Below are 21,056 nucleotides of genomic sequence, written 5' to 3'. Positions count from 1 at the left end.
TTTCCATTTTACTTCCTTTTGCTGCCCCTGTTTTCAATGGACCTGCTCCCTACACAAAAGCCGGCATTATCCTTTGTTCAAGGAGTGACAACTGGTTTGTCCTCCTCCAGAAGAGAGCAACCTAGGAGAAGTTCTACTGAGGGGAACAGTGTGCAATAGAGTTGTCTGAAGCACTTTCAACACGAGAACATGGTGCTGCATAAAATGTGAACACTGCCTGAAAGAGGAGCATGCAATGACAAAGAAGTAGATATAGTGGCCCAAGGAAAATACAAATGACAGAAAAGTAAGTGCACTGTCATGTTGGAGTCATGACTCTGCTGGTTGATTTTACTGCCATATACCAAACAGAGAACTTGTGCTGCCCTCCACTTAGAAGACACACTCCTGTGTGACTGACTGACTCACTCACTAATTGTTGAGTCTGAGGTGTAGATTCTTCCATTGGCCGGCAGTGAGAATGTCGGGAGACAATGATGTCTTCAAGGCATATGGGTTACAATGTTAATGACCGCTTCCCTGGGCTCTCTGCTAAAGACATTTCTAAAGCCCCTTCTTGTTCTTTGTCCTTTGGATCCCCCCCTTTGTGAATGGGTGGACGAGGCCATTATGAGCCTACTGGTAAAATTGATTTTTGACCATAATTAGTGTGTCATGCTTTATAGTTTGGCCGGTTAACCATGACCCAAACTATCTTGGATTTGTGGACTCTAAGCCTCAGAACAGTAAAGTGAACAGCATGTGCTCTAGATGTGCAGTTTCAGCTGGTGATCTACAGTATGAGAAGACTTGCACATTATGAGCTGCAGCTGCTCAGTTTCTTCAGGGCGGCGTAATATCAGATGAGCACAAATTCTAGGAACGTGACATGGTCAGAAGAGCATTGCAAGACCTGGAGATGCCTGGTATGGGCTGGAAGTGCATAGTATGAACTGGGGATTTTCTATTTGGGCTTGAGATGTGCAGCATGACCAGGAAATGTGTGGGAGAAACTAGAGGTGAGAAAAAATGAGGTTGAAATGGTCATTATAGTATGATGCATCGTGTGACAGATGGAGACATCCTGAGTAGGAGATATAGGGTAAGATTTACTAACATTTTCCACAAGGTTGGATTTTTTTTCCGTTGCAAAAAGTTTTGTGCACCAGAAAGTATAATTAAAGTAATGCAAAATAGTGCTAGCGCTGCTTTGCATTGCTTCATGTCAAAGTGACATCCTATGGCAAGTGTATGGGCATTCCTATGCAATGATTTTTAAACTCAAAGCCCTATTTTGCAAAAAATAAAGCCTCTTTGTGACTACTTTTAAATATTAGAAATGTTTTCATTCTTCACACTTTCCTGTCTTTTCATTTGTACTGCACAATTGGGAAAAGATTTAAAGTTTGTCTAAGCATAGTATTTTGTACTAGAACGGTCCACTTGCACTACAAAATAAATGTTAAACGCCACAAAGGCACCTTTCAACTATGGTGCAGATATGTATGTGTGAAGCTAGACAGCCTGGTTGTGCACCAGCACTAGAAGGAAGAGCAGCAGCAAGATCATATTAATGCCAATCATCGCCTACTTAACTACTAGTCTGACTTGAGATCATGCTTCAGCACAGAGAGCTCTATCTTATAATGCCATACTGAAAACAGATAAAGATGTCCAATGCCTTCTGATATTGCCCAACCTCTCAGCTGCCTTTGACACAGTCAACCATCTGACCATCGTACGTACCCTGGAGTCTCAAATGGGATACCTTGGAAGTGACCTTCACTGGATCTCCTCCTACCTTTACAACTGAGACCAAGTTGTTCACATGGGCACCTTCAGGTTCCAAAATGTACCTATAGAGTCTGTTAGGGTTCCTTACTGTCCACTGTGGCCTTAACCCTCTACATTGAGCCATTTTGTGCTATACTCATAGGCAACTCAGATTCCTCAATATGCCAATCATACACTAGTATACTTGAAAGTCTCCTCTGCTTCAGACATCCTGTTCCTCAAACACTGTTTGAACATAATCCATAACTGGATGTCCAGTGCCTACATGAAGCTCAACCTAACCAAGATTGTAACTTTCACCCACTGACAAGCCACTTGAATTCACTCTGGACACCAACCTTACCCTCAAAGTACACATTGCCAAAAAACACATGGCCTGGTAGCTGTTCTCTCTTCTAAAGAAAGTGAACCCATTTCATCCAGAAAGGGACTTTAAAACTGTTGATCAAGCCTGCATACTCTTGCATCTGGATAGTGGGTCCTACTCCATGGCCTTCCATTCTCCACAGTGGGACCCCTTAAGGGCATCCTACATGCCACAGCACGTTTTATTCCAGGACTAAAAACATTTGATAATATCACCCCCATTCTGATGGAGCTGCATTGGCTCCTCTAGCCAGCCACCATCTTCAAAACTAGCTGCTTCATTTAGAAAGCCACTATGACCAGTAATGCTGATTATCTTGCAGACATACTCATCATCTTTGGTGGTTATCAGTACACCAACAGCCAAGACATCATCACACTGAAGACTAACAAAAATAAAAAGGAAAAAATAAAGTAGCATGCCTTTTCCCTCTACGCACCCAGGGTCTGGAACAACACCCACATATCTATCAGGACTGCTCCAATTTAGGAAAGACCTAAAGACGTACCTCTTTAAAGAACACTACACCACAAAACATTAACTGTCCACAAACCAGCTACCTCTCCTATCACTCGTTGTCGTTATGCTTATCTTTGCCCTGCACAGTGCTCCACCTCCTTGTCACTAGGTTTTTGCTATATAAATAACACATAATTACACACATACATACATACATACTGTTTGAAGTGTGGTTTCTGGTTGGCTAGGGTATGTCCCTAACTCAGGTAGAACCCACCACTTTAGGCAGGGCAAGTAAGTTACACACCAGAGACTACCTGTGTTCACACTTGGTAGCTTGGCGTAGAGCAGTCAAGCTTGTCTCCAGAATTAATGTATAAAGCATTTGCTTAACACACTCATACCTGTGACACAATAAATACACCACAAAAGAGACTCCACACAGGACTATATAAAATGATCTTCCTATTTTATGTATATATCTTTGTATCACAACAACCTAAATCATAAGTACTGTGTTTTATAGGTAATTACTGGCATGTTACTTGCTGTCCTGACCATACATGAATCAAACATGATAGCATCAGGGCATGTGATACTGCAGTAAAACCTCTAAATTACCATATTTCACAAATAAAGAATTGATCATCAAAGTGACATAACTTGGGTTAGGGTCCCGACTTCTGACTCATTAGTCATCAACGCAACTGCAGAACACCCACAGTGAATTCTTAGGCCAGGAAATGCAGCAGATTAGCTTGTGGACCATAATCATTGTGCACCGTATGCCGTCACTGTGATGTGACCCGTTATTCTGGCAACACAAGCACCCCAATGTACATAGTAAGACAGGTTAGGTAGCAGGTTTGGTGAGGGTGAAAAACCTTAGAATCACTCAGAATCACGATGAGTACTCCAATCTTAGAATGTCACCCCCAGTAGATCAGTGACACACATGCACCAGGACCTCTGCACTGCTACTAGTGGGGCTATGGTACTATTGAAGCATGTTTCAAGGAAAAGTGATAGTGGCCTCCGTTAAGAGGCACAAGATTACCTGCGTGTCCCTTAGGGGTGATACGGTAGTGGTGTTGCCAGTAGGAAACTCCAGAGCGGGGACCTCCATTGAAGACCTCCCCGGCACTGTCACCTGCTAGTAAGGGCAGGGCTTTCATGTACGATCCGGAAAGAGGGGTCACACACATACCCTGTCAGGGTGACCGGGAAGACTGTCCTATGTTCCCATGTACTCGAGCAAAAAGAAGCAGAGGGTCGCTGCCCACAAAAGCATGGCACCACATCAGAGGAGACAGGTTGCCATCCAGCTGCCTGTTTGCACCGTACGTCACAGTTTTTCACTTAGTGCTGCTCCTGATTTGATTTGGGTGGCTACCTACCACTGATGGGCTCAAAGCCAGGCAGCTGTTTGCTGCAAGTTTTGGGCGCAGTTGTACTGCAAAGGACTCCATTCTCGGGGGCGGCCATGATAACGGTAGGGATGGATGCCTCTCCAGGACACCTGAATCGCAGCTGCTATACATCAAGGTTTCCTTTGTAGGGGGGCAGGGCACCCTGGGGAAGACACCAGTTATGATCCTTGATGGCAAAAGCACTCTCCATTCTCCGAAGGACAGTAAAGCGCTCCCTGTGCACAAAAAGAAATGATGTGCCCCCCCCTACACAATGCTGGGAAGCAGTCAAGGAGCAGGAAACAGCCCTCCTTACACACTGGGTTCCTTAGGGAGGCACTTTGGGGGCACAACAGGGCAGGCAGACCAGCACATGAAGCAAGTAGGCTCTATGGAAGTTCCTGCTGGCAGCCCAGCAGTGCCTAGTGAAACCGCAGCCAGGGAGCAGCTGGCAGCAGGACAGCAAGTAGAAATGCAATCCAGTGAGTCCTTTAGGTCACCCAGCAAGTAGCAGACAGGAGGGCAACAGCAGAAAAGCAGTCCAGATGAGTCCTTTGTGCAGCACAGTAGTCCTACTGAAAGAGATTCAGTCCCAGTTCCAAAAGTACTCTAAAAATCATGGGGTCAGAGCCCCTGTACTTATACTCCAAAATGTCTTTGTTCAAGGGGTGACTTCCAAGGAACCCTTTCAAGTGTAACACAACCCCTTTCAACCCAGCCTTGGCTCCAGAAATCAGTAGAGGGTAAATCAGCCCCCTGTGTGAGGGCAGGACACAGCCTATACAAATGTAAATGCACCCCACATCCTTTTCTCTCAGGCCAGGAAGACTATCAGTATGCAGATGGAGCCAGATGCCTCTCCTGTCACACTGAGTCCCTTCTCTGTTGTGGCTGTCTGGAGACAATGCCAAAAGTGTAGTTGTCACTCTGCCCTAAATGTCGATTGGAGTCAGGCTATAAAACACTACAGTTATAAGCACAGAGAAAGGCACACTTTCTAAAAGTGGCATTTCTAAAATAGTAATGTGAAATCTAACAACATCAGTAAGCAGGACTTTTCACTACCATTCCAACTATACCAAATATGCCAATGCTACTCCTTTCAGATTAGAAATTACCACTTAAAAAAATATGTAAGGGAATTCCCAGTCCTGACATTTGAGAGATGCAGCACTCGCTGTAGTGAAAAACAAAGTAGGCTGTGCTACTAGGAAATGTAAAATATAATAAGTATGTCATATCTTTTATATACACAGCACCCTGCCAATAGGGCTACCTAAGGCCTACCTTAGTGGTGAGTTTAGTGTACTAAAAAGGGAGTTTAGTCCTTGGCAGGTAGTTTGAAGTGCCAAGCCAATGTGGCAGTAAACTGCACATGCAGGCACTGCAGTGGCAGGCCTGAGACAGGTTTGAAAGGCTATTTCTGTGGGTGGTACAATCTGTGCTAAAGGCCCACTAGTAACATTTAAGTTACAGCCCCTGGGTATATATTATACCACTTTACAAGGGACTTGCAGATAAATTAAATATGCCAAACAGATGTACGCCAATCATACCAAATTTTAGATGAGACAGCACATGCACTTTAGCACTGATTAGCATTGTTAAAGTGCTCAGAGTCCTAAAGCCAACAAAAAGATGGTCAGAAAAATAGGAGGAGGAAGGCAAGCAGTTTGGGGTTAACCCAGTAGAAAAGGCCATTTCAAACACAACCCCCCTCAAGCCTAAAGCCAGGGTAGACCAATCAATACCTTGAAGGGCTTCCCTGCTTGGGGCAATAGAAGGTGGGCAATGGCCCACAACTGCAGCAGCAGTACTTACCAGTTCTACACCTTTCTAAGGCCAGTTAGTTCCCTCTGTCTGTACTCTTAGAACCCACTAAGCTAGTCCATGGGGAAACCTTCTCCTCACCTGCAGACACTGTCCGCGAACAACCTAACTTTAATCTGCTCACAGATGCATCCCAGCAGGCAGAGAGTAGCATCATGACCAACAAAGTGTTGTGGCCCATTACACCCCTTGGGTCTGACTTCTGTCCCCAACCCAAGGACAACTCCATCCCTAAGGACAGCAACCAACAGAGACCACTTACAGCTGTTAGTGAAGAGAATCAGGCCCCAGACAATCTGGGGGTCTCTGTTCTCTGTGCCTTCTCAGAGTGGGGGGCAGTAGCCCCAGGTGCATTACATCTTTCTCCACTCCACCTCTCACCAGTTCATTGGTGGTATCCTGAGACTGGTCTTCCAGCCCAGAGTCTTTATCCTCACGCTGGACAGGAGCCATGGATGAGGCTATCCTCCCCATGCCCCTTCTTCTGGGGTTCCATACTCTCCTTTTGGGAGTAGTACCCCCAGAATGCAGAACTGTCAGGTTACTTGTGTCAGATATCCTGCTCAGCTGTCCCACCTGTTCAGGGATTCTACCATGCAGTTGGTCTCCCAATCCAGGGTCTGTACCTTTGGGCTGAACCGGGGTCAGAGGTGAGTCCTTCTTTCCCCTGCCACTCTCCTATAATTCTGCACCCTCCCCCCAGGTGTGTTCCCCCCAGAATATAATATGGTAGGGACTCTTTTAGCAGCAACCCCTCCCTCCAGGTCAGGGGGTGATACCCTGAACCTGGCCCTCAATCCCAGGGTATGTACCCTTAGGCTAGACAGGGGTTAAGGGTGAGTACTTCCTCCCCCAACCCTCCATCTGGGCTTCAGCACCCTCCTTTGTGGAGTGGTGCTGTCAGACATCAGAACTGGTTGGAAGCTTGGTTCAGCCACCGGCTCCCAAGTTCCCCTGACACTCTGGGGTCCCCCTCAGTGGATGGTCTCACAGTACAAACTAGAGTCCCTTCCTGGGGCTCCCTCGGGGAGCTCTTCAAGCTCTGGGGCTGGGCATAGAGCACCCTGGGATGTCTTCTACCCCCCTTTTCTCCTCCTCTGAGAAGGGACATGGGACCCTTTATCCACGCATTGCAAGAGGACCTATCTGGGCTACTCTGAACCTCCCCCACCCTCGGTTAGGGGGAACCTGAACCACTCCCCGTAGGATCACTCTGTAGACTCTCTGGGTCACACGCATAGGTCTGCCTCCTTTGCACGTTCCCTGGGGTCAGAGAACTTACGCTCCAATAGATTTTGGCGGAGCTCTGGAAACCGGACCATGTGCTGTCTGATAATCAGAATGTACAGCCTTTCACAACTGTTTGCTATGCTACCCATGACCCAGCCATCTAGTGCTTTGCAACAATCCTTCACAAACTGCCCCTAATACTGGTCAGATCCTGCTGCCCCTCAACCTCAAGCTATATTTTTCAGGGGTGATTCATACCTTGCAATCAGGGCTTCCTTCATGGGGGGGTACCGCTGCTTGTCTTTTCCTTCTAGGGCCAGTATGGCACCCCTCCCATCACAAGGAGTATAACTCCCAGGCCAGCTTCCCAGTCCGCCTCAGGAATCCTGCACACTCTCAGAGCCCTCTCATATTCCTGCAGCCACGGACATATCCCCTCCTTGAAGTAAAGCACCAAGTCTGTGGGTATGTAGATTGTGTTCCTCACACTAGATTCAAAATTGCTGCCACCACTGGACTTCACCTGCAGTGCAGGTGAGTCCAGAATCTAAAACTATGTTCGGGGTTAGTTTTCTTCCCTCCAGAGCAAGCTTTTCCTAGGTGAAGATCCTCTCAGCCTTCGCAATCCTCTCCTGTGCAACTGCTTTTATCAGCCTCTAACCTCCTCTCCTCCAGAGCTAGCTGCACCAGCTGCAGCCTCAGGTCCCTCTCATGCTGTCTATCCTTGAGTTCCTCAGGGGACAGCGAATGGGAGGTGACACTGCTCCTGGCACTAGACACAGTAAGGGACTCCCTATCTATGGGGTCCTCTCTGTCTCATGTCTTGCCTGGTCATGTTCTCCCTCTTTCCCAACTCCCTCACAGTCACTGCCCTTTGAGGGTGTGGATGGAGTACCCTTCCACTCAGTCATCACCATTCTATGGGTCCTCTTCAGGGTCTCCCTCAGAACCAACCCCCTCTTCATCCTCTTCCTCGGTTGCTTTCCCATGCCCCATATCAAAATAGTATAGGGTTTTCAGAAGGCCCCCACTCACTGGAAGTCCCCTCTCCCTGCAGAAAACCTTTAACTCCTCCTCATTGTAGTAGAATAGGTGGTCTAGGTTAAAGATTGACCCAATTTTGGTAAGGTGCCACCACTGGAATAAACAACAAAAGCATAAACAACATTCCCAAGTGCAAGAAATAAAGCAGAAGTAAACATAAAAATGACCAATGAGAGAACAGGAGAAAACCAACAGCACATAAGGGACTGAGTGCAGAGTTTTTATGCCAATAGTGAATCACTGTGGTAGCAAGCAAAGGCAAGTCCTACCCCACCGCAGCCACCATCGTTAGAAGTGGGGCTAATGGTTGGCTACGGTATGTCTGTAAGTCAGGCAGAATTCACCACTCTAATCAGTGCATGTAAGTTACACACCATTGAGAACCTGTGCTCACCCCCTGGTTGCTTGGAGCAGAGCAGACAGGCTTATTTCTAAAGGCAATGTACAGAGCATTTGCGTAACACACTCATACCCCTGACACAATAAATATATCATAAAAGAGACTCCACACAGGATTATATAAAAATATGGTACTTTTGAACTGCGTTGTCAGGAAAGGGGAGTGTAGGGAGCAGGGCAACAGCAGAAGAGCAGTCCAGATGAGTCCTTTGTGCAGCACAGAGTCCTAGTTCCAAAAGTGCTCTGAAATCATGGGGTTAGAGCCTCTATGCTTACACTTTAAATGATTCCCTTGGACAAAGACATTTTGGAGAATAACACAACCCCTTTCAACTCAACTCTGGTTCCCGACATCAGTAGGGGGTAAATCAGCCCTTTGTGTGAGGGCAGGACACAGCCTATACAAATGTAATTATGTTCTGTCTCCCTCTCCCCCAGCCCAGGATGACTATCAGAATGCAGATAGACCCAGACGACTCTCCTGTCACACCCAGTTCCTCCTGTGTTGTGGCTGTCTGGAAATTATGCGCAAAGTGTAGTTATCACTAGTTATAAGCACAGAGAAATGCCCACTTTCTAAAAGTTGCATTCTAAAATAGTAGTGTAAAATCCAACTACAAAAGTAAGCAGGATTTTTCACTAACATTCATAGCAAACATGCTAATGCTACTCCTTTCAGAGCAGAAATTACCACATATTTAAGTGCCAATTCTAACCTATGACAGGGGCAGCACTCACAGTAGTGAAAAACAAAATAGTCTGTTTGTCCCTACTAGGACATGTAAAACTTGAAAGTACATGTCCTACTTTTTACCTACACAGCACCCTGCCATAGGGCTAGCTAGTGCCTACATTAGGGGTGTCTTAGGTGTACTAAAAGGGGAGTTTAGGCCTTGGCAAGTAGTTTGAGATGCCAAGCCAATGTGGCAGTAAATTGTGCATGCAGGCACTGCAGTGGCAGGCCTGAGACAGGATTTGAACAGTCGCTGCCCGTCCTTTAGGGTGGAGGGGCCACGCCCCCCGCCCACCTTTTGCCCCTCATGAAGAGTGTCTGTCAGGCTGAACAAAGGTCAGCCTGACAGACACTCTTCATGTACAGGTCAGACAGCCAGGAGCAGACGTGCAATTTGCGCAGACTCCTGGCTGCCTGAGCTGGACTTTGCTGGGATTAGGAGGTCACAGCTCCTATGGGCGTGACCTACTTGGCTCAGCAAAGGTGCCTTGAGGCCCTCCCCTGGGTGATGAGGAAAGCATCACCCATTGACTTCGACCTGGGCGCTTCAGGTTTAAGCCCTGAAGGGCCCAGGGAGAGTGTCAATCATTGACATTTCTCACAGAGTGGGGTCAGCAGTCTCACTGACCCCATCCCACTCTGTGTCGAGGCTGGGACTGCTGCCTTCCCTCATTGGCTGACCATAGGCAGCAGTCCCAACCCTCCTGGGACCTCCGAGGCTGAAGGTAAGTGTGTGTGTGATCTTTTAAAATGAATGTCTGGTGCGTGCGTGCATGTTTGAATGTTATGAGTGTTAATGGATGTGCGTGCGTGCATGTGTGAATGAATGAGTGTGTGATCTTTTAAAATGGATGCTTGGTGCATGCGTGTATGTTTGCATGTTATGAGTGTGGTTAATGGATGTGCGTGCGTGCATGTGTGTGTGAAAGAATGAGTGTGTGTGTGCTTCCCGCCCACCCCCCTCCCTCCTAAAGCTACCTGCCGCCACTGGGTTTGAAATGCTACTTTTGTGGGTGGCACAATCAGCTCTGCAGATCCACTAGTAGCATTTAATTTACAGCCCCTGGGTATAGGGCATACCACGTTTCAAGGGACATACAGGTGAATTAAATATGCCAAGCCGGTGTAAGGAAATCATTCCAAGTTTTAGGGGAGAGAGCAGATGCACTTTAGCATGGATAAGCAGTGGTAAAGTGCTCAGAGTCCTACAGCCAACAAAAAGAGGGCCAGAAAAATAAAAGGAGGAAGGCAAAAAGTGTGGGGTTCAACCTGTAAGAATGGCCATTTCCAATGCATACATACATACCATTCAAGGGGACCAAATCCTAATAGATATGCAGTGCCTGTTCTCTCCCTCCCACATAACACAACACAGCAATTTTGGTTGCTGTGCTGCATTGTTTGACAACTTTGTAATTCTGCTGTGTAGTGCTTGAAATTAAAGTGCATAGCACCAACTGGTAATGAACCAGATTAACTGGAAATGCTAAGCGTTAAGCAAGAATGAGGATTGTTGCAAAGTGAGATGCATGATGATGAACCAAAGAAGACGTAACTAACGTGCCAACAAGTGAATACGTCAAAATGGTCTGTATCTTATAGTGACTAAAACCCGAATCACAACTTTGGAGGTAAAACTAGCTTATAAGACAATACTTTAGAGGTTTGAGATATTTCCAGCTAATTCACAGTGATTTAAAACTGTGCCAAAGTTGAACTGTAAAATGCCTAGCGAAATGGATTTTTAGAGACAAAATTGAAGTTTATTGATTTTACCTTTGGAATGAAATGTTTAGTTCGTGTACATGTGAACTTAAATGAAGCACTGAGTTAATTATTGGTGTCATTAGTAGACAAAATATATTTACTAAGTTGATGTAAAAAATGCCTTTTGCTAGCAGCCTCATGTTGCTAAAGAAGCTTGTCATTCGGAGTTAATGACTTGGAGGGTGGATAGAGTGGAGGGTCATTGAGTGTATTTCTAGTCTACATGGCTAGTTAACCTGTCGTGCTTATTATGGAATGAAAGCCGAAATGCGTTGTGAGATGGAGGTGAAAAACGATAGGCAGTGGTAGACATAAAATACAGTAAAAAGCCAAATATTATATTACAGGAGACTTGAGATAAGGATGCTGCATCGTGAAACCTCTGGGGACACAATCGCGTACTGTAATTTAGACAGAATATAGGCTTTTATATTTCAAGTAGTTCTTGACTGGCAATCTTTAGCATGTGCTGAAGTGCTTTCTATGAATATCAAGGAATAATCGGTTTAGCTCCTCTATCAGCTTGTCTTATACATTTCTGAGCTCTGCCTTTATTGTTTTTGTTGAGCTACATCTGCTTTACCAAAACGGATGACTCACACTCGCCAACCATTGAGAAGCTGTGGGAGCATTTTATGCCAGGGCCATCACCCCTCAACAAATATGTAACTCACATAGCTCAGGCTTACCCACTAAGATTGCTAAGGGTTGAAGTCACACACTGGTCACAGGCCTGTCCCAGCCCTTCCTTGTACATGATTGTAAATGCCCTTCAGGGCAGTCCGTAACTTACAATTTGCCCTTTGGGTTTGAAGCGTAGCCAGTGCTGTTATCAGTTTAGCCCAGTGTTTTGTTGTTCTGAACCCTTCAGGAGGGAGAAGAGTACTTTGGGTGGGACATGACCTGCAGCTCTTAGTGTCTGGGGATAAGTACTAAACAGCTCCTGGCTCTGGAAATCGATCACCAGATCCCCAAAGAGCAGGAGCTTGTATATAGATTGCTAATGGGTCTCAGTTCTGTTAATTTCCTCCCCAGTGCATCACGGTAAATGCAGTTCCAGGCAGTCCATAATTTTTTTTTTTTTTCTTGTGTTTGCTGGGCTGTACTGGAAGAACTGGAATAGACCTGTGACCAGTATGTGACTCCACCCCTTAGCAATGTTAACCCTGGACATGTAGAGAATAGGCGCTGTGGTTCCATTATGGTGCACACGCACGCCTGCAAGGAGCATCTGCGAGTTAGACACCCTGCACAGATACACATGGTGTTAAGGCCTTTCTTCTAAGGCACCGAATGAACCATGGGCAGTTGAGGATTTTGGTAATGCCACACACTGTCCTGGGGGTATATATTTTACACAACACTGGTCCCTAATCTGAAACTGGTAAAAACAAATGATGTAGAAAGCTTAACTCAGTGCTCTTAATTCAGTTGTTTTACAGGCTTCAGCTAATTAATCCTCTTCTGTCCTTGGAGTATTTTACTCTGCTTTTCAATCGCGAATAGTAGAAACTCAATTTCACTATGTTACCCTTGGACTCAGATCAAATATATGCAAAGTCCTGATGATGATTCTTTATCCCTTCGGTATCTAAACACTGTCGACTTCCTCGATTCACAAACTTTATTACTATTGTTATCTTGTTAGGGTCATCTCTCACCTTATGTGTCACTTATGAGCACCAAGCATGATTTTTCACTTCACACAAGGTTCAGTATTGATTGTTATTCTTTAATCACTTAGTAAATAAGCATTAACTGTTATTCTACTTCATTTTCTTTAACTTATTTTAGATTAGGTGCCACTGATGTGTAAAATATAGATTTGTAAACCCACGTCCCTGGGCATTTCGGGGATCACCCTAGGTTTTTGATTACACACACACACTCTTCTGAGTGTGCATTCCCTACTGACTGTCATTAAGTGGTGATGGCACCTTCTGAGTAAAAGACAAATTGCTCCTTGTGTCCACAAAGAACACAGCTTCATTAAAAGCCACAAGCTTAACCTTGGGGAAGACTGGCTCCTTCATAATGCACCTATATTTCACACCTGCATGTCAGTCACAGAGAAGCATCTGTGAGTAGAACACACTTCAGGATACCAAGTTGAGTAGGTCTGCCTTCCAAATCATAGGCTGAGTGATAGAGAAGTGTAATTTCTGGAAATGACTCATACTGTCTTGGGTGTACATACAAAGTGCACTTTACTGTTGGTCAAAGGGAAGGGGGGCTTCCTATAAGAGAACACATTGTAGCTTGTTTCAATGGAGATCACACCTCCCTACCAAGCCGTAAACTGAACCCTTAAGTTATTAACACTGGGCATAATGGCTCTCACAATGCAACTGCAATGCACATCTGCATTCAGGTCAGAGCAGAGCATCAGAGAATGGGCTAAACAGCACAGATGCTCAAAGAGAAAGGCCTGTCTTTCAAGTCACAGATTCTCAAATCCGACCTTCTGTGAATGTCAGCCATGGTCGTAGGCACACGTACAGATCAGACAAATCTTTTATCATGGCAGAGGGTAGCATGTGAGAGCTGGAGCCATGTTTCTGATGCCCCAGCAGCTTGTACTTGCTTGGCATACTAAGACAGAGAGCAATAGATGAACTTCTGTCTATGCACAAGTAGATCAAATATTCCTTGCTTTAATAGGTGGCATCTTCAGTGGTACAGTTGTGTGATGAGATTCAACTAACTGTCCCATATTTTCAAATCAGACCGCTTCTTTTTCCCGTGGCCATATTGGTTACACCATACAGGAAATACTCAGAACTTGGATCATCTATATAGAGATACCTGTGGGTTTCATCTCACATCAACCCATTCCCAAACAAACTCAACCTATCTCAGCCTTGGAGTGCAGTTCCTAACCAGACTTTTGATTTTCTCTTCACAGACAAACGTGACTCGGGCAAACTGCAACAAGATGATTATGATGTTCACAGACGGTGGGGAGGATCGTGTGCAGGATGTCTTTGAGAGGTACAACTGGCCTAACAAAACGGTGAGTTTTCTCAATAGGGTACAGAAACCCAGAGGTATTTATGCCTTGAATATGAGTATTTCAGAATTTGTGGGAGATTCCCCACGGCCGGAACTACTATCACCATCCTCGATCTCTGCATGGAATTCCTTCAATTATTAGAAATGAGGAATAACTGTGTGAACACTAACTTAACTTACTCTTAGCAGGAGATCAATGTTCGTATATGTACTTTGGGGGTCCCTAGAGGAGAGTGATTGGAATAGATAGGGTGGACAAAGGAATGAAAGATGAAAGCTGCCCATTGCCTTGGCTGGGTGTCATGTTCCGGGGAGGTGGGGTTGTGTGGGGTTGGGAAAATACATCCCAGCTACACTGCAGTCCATTCCCAATGCAATTTTCCTGGCATGATTTTCCTTTATAGCTGTGCTGAGTGAAGCTCCACACAGGAATTCCGTTGCAGATAGGTTGAAATCAAGGGCTTAATTGAGGAAGCCCTTTAGATCATGTTGTCTGCTGTAGGCCCAGGACAATAGAATTGTGTCTGATTTCATGGTATCTGAATGCCATGCATTTGCTTACAACGACTCTATGTGGAATGTATTTACCTTGTCAATGGTTATGCTGATAACCTCTGCCGGACACATACTGTAATTGGTTGGACAGTCTTATTACATTATTGAACAAATGCACTCCAAATGTGCAGCGCTCTCCCTTTAGTGAATGCAGTGCTCCCACACACAAACTAGAAAGGTTTTCATGAAACTTGAGTAAAGTGGATAGTTCAGCTTCAAAACGTCTTCATTTGGCATTTTTCTTGAACACATGAAAAGAATAAAATGAACAGTAGAATTATTTCCTCTGTTATAAAATGTGCCTCCCGTCATTTTAAAACATATATTTCTGCAGGTTTCCAAGGTGCATTTAGAGATGATGTATGCAATTTGGGACAACTAATTAATGCTTTTTCTAATAAATGCCTTTGTGTTTGATGGATTATTGTACCTGGTGCCGTAGGAACAGTATTAACGCTATAAAACAATCGGTTCTCTTTACTCCCATGGGTAGATCAATGACCTCCTTGCACATCTGAATGCCTTATTTATAGTGTGAAGGAGAGAGTTTGTACTTGAAATTCTGGCTAGAAGTGCCATAATTTGAAGATGGTTCATATTTGTGTTAGAGATGCTTGGTGCCTTTCCTGTATGGTCCCTTCGACCGAGTAATAGAATAGTCTCCTCTAATGCAGGGCTGATAGAACTCTCTCAAAGTCATAATGAGAAAAAAAATCTTTGATTCAATTTCCGATTTGCATGCTGACTTTATTCCAATGTGGTTCAAGGAAACAAATGGTAATTCTGATGTCAATGTAGTCCTTATGACGCAATAGCTCAAATAAATGTCCAGCTGACATGTATTTTGCTCCAGCTATGCTAGTAGCTTTTATCAGGGCTTGAATGTTGTCAAGTTTATTTTGAAGTAGTTGAAAGAACCAGTAATGTGGACCAAGAGTGCCTCAATCAGTTTTGCTAATCGGTTTGATGACAACTGCACGTTAGAAAAACACATTTAATATGAAACCGGGCAGCTAGGCCTCGGCTCATGCTAACTAAGGCCTAATGATTTATTAGCAACACTTTAACATATAACTCTTAATATTAGTGTAAAATCATACAGTAACGTATTAATGATTTCATTGTTAGTCAGCTTCATTATTCACTGCATACATTGGTGGCCACTCCCCGTGGGCACATTTCAAGCGCGTTTTTAGCAATAACACATTAATACATTTTCTATGCGGCATTATTATGCATTAGTTCATAAACATTTCATGTTAATTTTGAGTATAAGAGCTACGCTCCCTCAAGTTCATGGAGAAATAGGTTTTGTCCATGTGCTGTTTAAGTATGTAATTGAGTAGGCTAGATCCCCGTCTTAGTTTATACTGGCATTATTTATTGTGAAAAGATTCAAGACTCAGTCAGTGGGTGAACCAAAAAATAAGTAGGACAAACTGTTGCTCAACAGTCATTTCATTTGTGTTTAGATATTAGATTTTCAAACTGTAATAGCAAGTTGCACCTTTAATGGTGTTCATAGACTGTGCCTTGGTGTACCACCTTCTTCCTGTGAATGCTGGGTATCTTGATGCATGCACTGTTCACATAAGATTTAGCTACAGATAAATTCACAAGCTCCCCACCTTGTTTTTGTTGTGTAAGTACAATTAAGCACCAGCCAAAACGTTATGTTTTATAGGCCAAGATCTGAGGTGTCACCTCCAAAATCTCTGAATAAGCTGAAGTATGACTACAGTTCATTGTTTAACATAGGGTCAGAAGCCAAGAATACAACCTTTGTCCTCCTTCCAGACTCCAGCAAAGGGCTATGTGTTGGCACTAGTACCTTGCATGCACCTAGTGTTGACCCATGTGGGTTGAGCATCCTCCTGGTAACTCTTATCTGTCCTCCCACCTTGTGAATCATATGAATGAAGCGCAGACCTACCTTCCTCTGAGACAGATTCTGTACCGGGGTTTTAGACAGATTCCTAATATAAGGCTCAGCGGGGGCACACTAGGGACGGCCCCCCGGTTCGAGACCCTCATATGATCGCTATTTACAGGGGGAAATGACTGATCCTGACATATACGTGATCCCACCCTATAAGACTGACTGATATGTGTTTCTCAATGTTTTCTGGTCTTCTGCCAGTCAGTATCCTTCTGTCTTCACGACCCTTGATTCACTCTTTGCTTTTTTCCAAGTAAGTGTATAATGTCAGTTTTGACTGGGAGGCTTTCCACAATCGCTCTCATTGAAACTTCACTGACTAATTTTTTATTAACTTCTTTGGGTTGACTCAGTTCACTCCGGCAAATACAATTGGTACATACTTTGCTACCCCCGTCTCACTCAAGTCCCTCAGTTCAGAAGGTCTATACATGTCATCAACCACATTCTCATTACTTAGTTGTGCTAGAGGACCAAAGCAATTTCAGCACACTATTTCCGAATCTAGAGTCATGGTCGAGGGATTCCCACCAGGAATGCTTGCTACTGCATTGCATGACAACACTGTATCGGGAGAGCATACCCCAGGATTTGACCCTTTTGTGGCTACACATATCTCATCCTTGCCAACAACAGTATTGTTGGACCTGGCTTTTTGACAGGACATCCCCAAACTTTTTGCCTCCTTCCTCCTATTTTTTCTGACCTGTTGTTGTTGGCTTTTGACCTCTGAGCACTTTACCACTGCTAACCAGTGCTAAAGTGCATATGCTCTCTGTGTAAATTGTACTATTGATTGGTTTATCCATGATTGACTATTTAATTTACCTGTAAGTCCCTAGTAGAGTGCACTACATGTGCCTAGGGCATGTAGATTAAATGCTACTAGTGGGCCTGCAGCACTGGTTGTGCCACCCACCTCAGTAGCCCCTTAACCTTGTCTCAGGCCTGCCATTGCAAGGCCTGTGTGTGCAGTTTCACTGCCACTTCGACTTGGCATTTAAAAGTACTTGCCAAGCCTAGAACTCCCCTTTTTCTACATATAAGTCATCCCTAATGTGTGCCCTAGGTAACCCCTAGAGCAGGGTGCTGTGTAGGTAAAAGGCAGGACATGTACCTGTGTAGTTATATGTCCTGGTAGTGTAAAACTCCTAAATTCGTTTTTACACTACTGTGAGGCCTGCTCCCTTCATAGGCTAACGTTGGGGCTGCCCTCATACACTGTTGAAGTGGCAGCTGCTGATCTGAAAGGAGCAGGAAGGTCATATTTAGTATGGCCAGAATGGTAATACAAAATCCTGCTGACTGGTGAAGTCGGATTTAATATTACTATTCTAGAAATGCCACTTTTAGAAAGTGAGCATTTCTTTGCACTAAAATCTTGTTGTGCCCTTCAATCCACGTCTGGCTAGGTTTAGTTGACAGCTCCTTGTGCATTCACTCAGACACACCCCAAACACAGGGTACTCAGCCTCACTTGCATACATCTGCATTTTGAATGGGTCTTCCTGGGCTGGGAGGGTGGAGGGCCTGCCCTCACACAAAGGACTGCCACACCCCCTACTGGGACTCTGGCAGACAGGATTGAGCTGAAAGGGAACTTGGTGCATTTCTTAGAGACTCTTTGAAGTCACCCCCACTTCAAAGGCACAACTTAGTATAAAACAGGGCCTCTGCCCTACCTCACTAGACACTTGCTGGAGAAGAAACCGGAACCAGAAACTACATCCTGCCAAGAAGAACTGCCTGGCTGCTCAAAGGACTCACCTGTCTGCTTTCTCCAAAGGACTGCTGTCTTGCTGTTGCCCTGCTGCCTTGCTGAACTCTTGTCTGGCTGTGAAAGTGCTCTCCAAGGGCTTGGATAGAGCTTGCCTCCTGTTCCTTGAAGTCTCAGGACCAAAAAGACTTCTGCCTTTCACGTGGACGCTCCGTGCGCCGAAAATTTCGACGCACAGCTTGTTTCGCGGCGAGAAAAACGCCGCACACCGACGCTGATCAACGCGACGCCCTCGGGACGATCGAGACTTCGACGCACAACCTCGCAAGGACAAAGCCGCCCGACTTCCAAGGAGAAATCGACGCGACGCCTACCGCGAGTGCGAAACTTTGACGCACAACCTCGCAAGGACAAAGCCGCCCGACTTCCAAGGAGAAATCGACGCGACGCCTACCGTGAGTGCGAAACTTTGACGCACGGCCTCGCAAGGACAACGCCGCCCGACTTCCAAGGAGAAATCGACGCGACGCCTGCCGTGAGACCAAAATTTCGACGCACGGCCTCGCAAGGACAACGCCGCCCGACTTCCAAGGAGAAATCGACGCGACGCCTACGGTGAGATCGAAACTTCGACGCGCAGCCCCGCAGAACGACGCGCAGCCGGAAAATAAGCAGGAGAATCCACGCACAGACCCGGGACATCTGGTAATCCTCGCGATCCACAAAAAGAGACTGTCTGCGCGCCGGAAAACGATGCCCGACTTCCCCGCGTGGAAAAGAACGACGCAAGTCTGTGTGTGCTGAGCGGAAATCGACGCACACACCCCTTTTTCCACGCATCTCTTCTCCTGTGGCCCTCTGAGGAGATTTCCCACCAGAAACCAGGTACTCTTTGCTTGAAAGACACTTTATTGCTTTTTAAAGACTTAAAGACACTTAATATCACTTTTCAGTGATATCTTTACAAATTCGTATTGCAACTTTGATCGTTTTGACCTACAATTACCCAGATAAATATTCTATATTTTTCTAAACACTGTGTGGTGTATTTTTGTGGTGTTATACTATGGTGTTGTATGATTTATTGCACAAATACTTTACACATTGCCTTCTAAGTTAAGCCTGATTGCTCGTGCCAAGCTACCAGAGGGTGGGCACAGGATAATCTTGGATAGTGTGTGACTTACCCTGACTAGAGTGAGGGCTTTTGCTTGGACAGAGGGTAACCTGACTGCCAACCAAAAACTCCATTTCTAACATTGGTGATCAGCGGTGAGGATAGGACTTGTGTTTGTGCAGTGACATACAGTAGCTAAGTATTTCACTACCTACCCACAGTTGAAGGTCAACTTGATTTTTCATCTCTTTTGACTTTTGGTCTCTGATGTCCTCCTGGATATACTATTGATATTTTGGACTTTGGATTTTGGTTTTTGCTGGTAAGATCCTATCAGAATGGGATCGCTTACCTACTTATTCTTTTTGCCTACTGACCACCTCACTAAGGCTGACCTAAGGAAGCTTTGCAGAGAATGTGGCCTTCCTGTAGCAAAGAGATCTACTAAAGCAGAGATGCTACATGCCTACATAGTCTGGGAGGAAGACAGATGGGCAGAGAGAGAGGCAGCAAGAAACCAAATGACTAAGTACCCCTCAGAGGAGGAGGAGGACGACTCAGATGAGGAAAGAGACCCAGTGAGAAAAGAATGGCTCATGGCTCAAGCACGGTGGATGGAAGAGCTAGATGAGTTTCTTGAAAGGGCTGAGGCAGCAAGTCTCTTAGCCCTGGAAGAAGAAAAGATTGCAGCTCAAGAGCTGAGCTGTAAAGAGCTGAAACTGGAGGCCGGAAGGGCTGAGTCCAGTTCAGATGGTGGCAGCAAAAATCTTGCATCTAGTAATGCTGAAGAAGGGCACAAGCCCAGAGATGTGGTGCCCAACTTGAAGAAGGGAGTTGACACACCCCGGGTGGTTCAAGGGTATGAGGTAGTTCCCGTTATGCACAGGGTCCCTGAGGAGGGTTGGGGAACTGGCAAAGGGAGTCATATTCCTACTGGGGGGAGGGACACTTTACTGACTCTAGCAGAGAGTGACAGAGAAAAGGGTTCCCCCCTGGTGGACGTCCTGGATATAGAGTGTAGAGACATCCCAGAAGAGTATGGGTTGAGTGTCAGGGACAGACAGAAACTGTCTCACCAGTCTCAAGAGGGTGATGTAGAGTGCTTTTCCAAGGCTGAGTTACTAGGTGGTTGGGTGAAGGGTACTGTGGTTAATACATGTGAAGGGCAGAGTGATGTAATTGCTGGAGAGCATATGTCTGGTCCTTATTTTCCAGAGCTACGCCAACACCAGGTGGAGTGTGAGTTCTCTGACCCTAGGGAACTTACAATGGAGGCAGACTTCTGGGTGAGTACCAGAGAGTCTGAAGAGGCATTTGGGGGTGCTCCTGAAGGGAGTGGTCTAGGTGGTTCCCAACCGAGTAAGGTGGGAAAGGATTGTAGTGTCCCAGGTAGGTCCCAGGTCCTGGAGGGTTCCATGAGGGAACACCAGGAGGGAAGCCTAGTCTGTACCGTAGGGCCACCTTTTGAGGGAAGTCCCGCAGTGTCAGAAGAACTTGGGGGGGTGACTGTAACCAGCATCCCACCAGTTCTGGTGTCTGGCAGTACCCCTCCTAGTGAGGGGGTACAGAAGTCCAGACATAGGGTTGAGAGGGGGTGGCCGACCCCAGTGGAGGATCTTGAAAGTCAGGGGTCAGCTCTGAGAGCAGAGCCCCCCAGGAATGACCCAGGTGAAACCGTTTCTGGTTTGGGGGAAACCCAGACTCT

General features: G+C 45.6%; 1 protein-coding gene across 2 annotated transcripts in view; it reads left to right on the top strand.

Moving 5' to 3' along the window:
- CACNA2D2 (calcium voltage-gated channel auxiliary subunit alpha2delta 2) overlaps positions 1 to 21,056 on the top strand; it is a 1,401,889-nt gene that overhangs the window by 1,122,344 nt on the left and 258,489 nt on the right. For both annotated transcript variants that reach the window (XM_069206762.1, XM_069206763.1), the window contains exon 12: positions 13,917 to 14,024. In XM_069206762.1, coding sequence (XP_069062863.1) covers positions 13,917 to 14,024 — 108 coding nt within the window. The remainder of the gene's footprint in view (positions 1 to 13,916; positions 14,025 to 21,056) is intronic.

Source organism: Pleurodeles waltl, chromosome 9 (assembly GCF_031143425.1).
Source record: "Pleurodeles waltl isolate 20211129_DDA chromosome 9, aPleWal1.hap1.20221129, whole genome shotgun sequence".
NCBI lineage: Eukaryota > Metazoa > Chordata > Amphibia > Caudata > Salamandridae > Pleurodeles > Pleurodeles waltl.
Note: the sequence above shows the minus strand (reverse complement) of the source record. Positions and strands in the feature narration are given on the sequence as shown.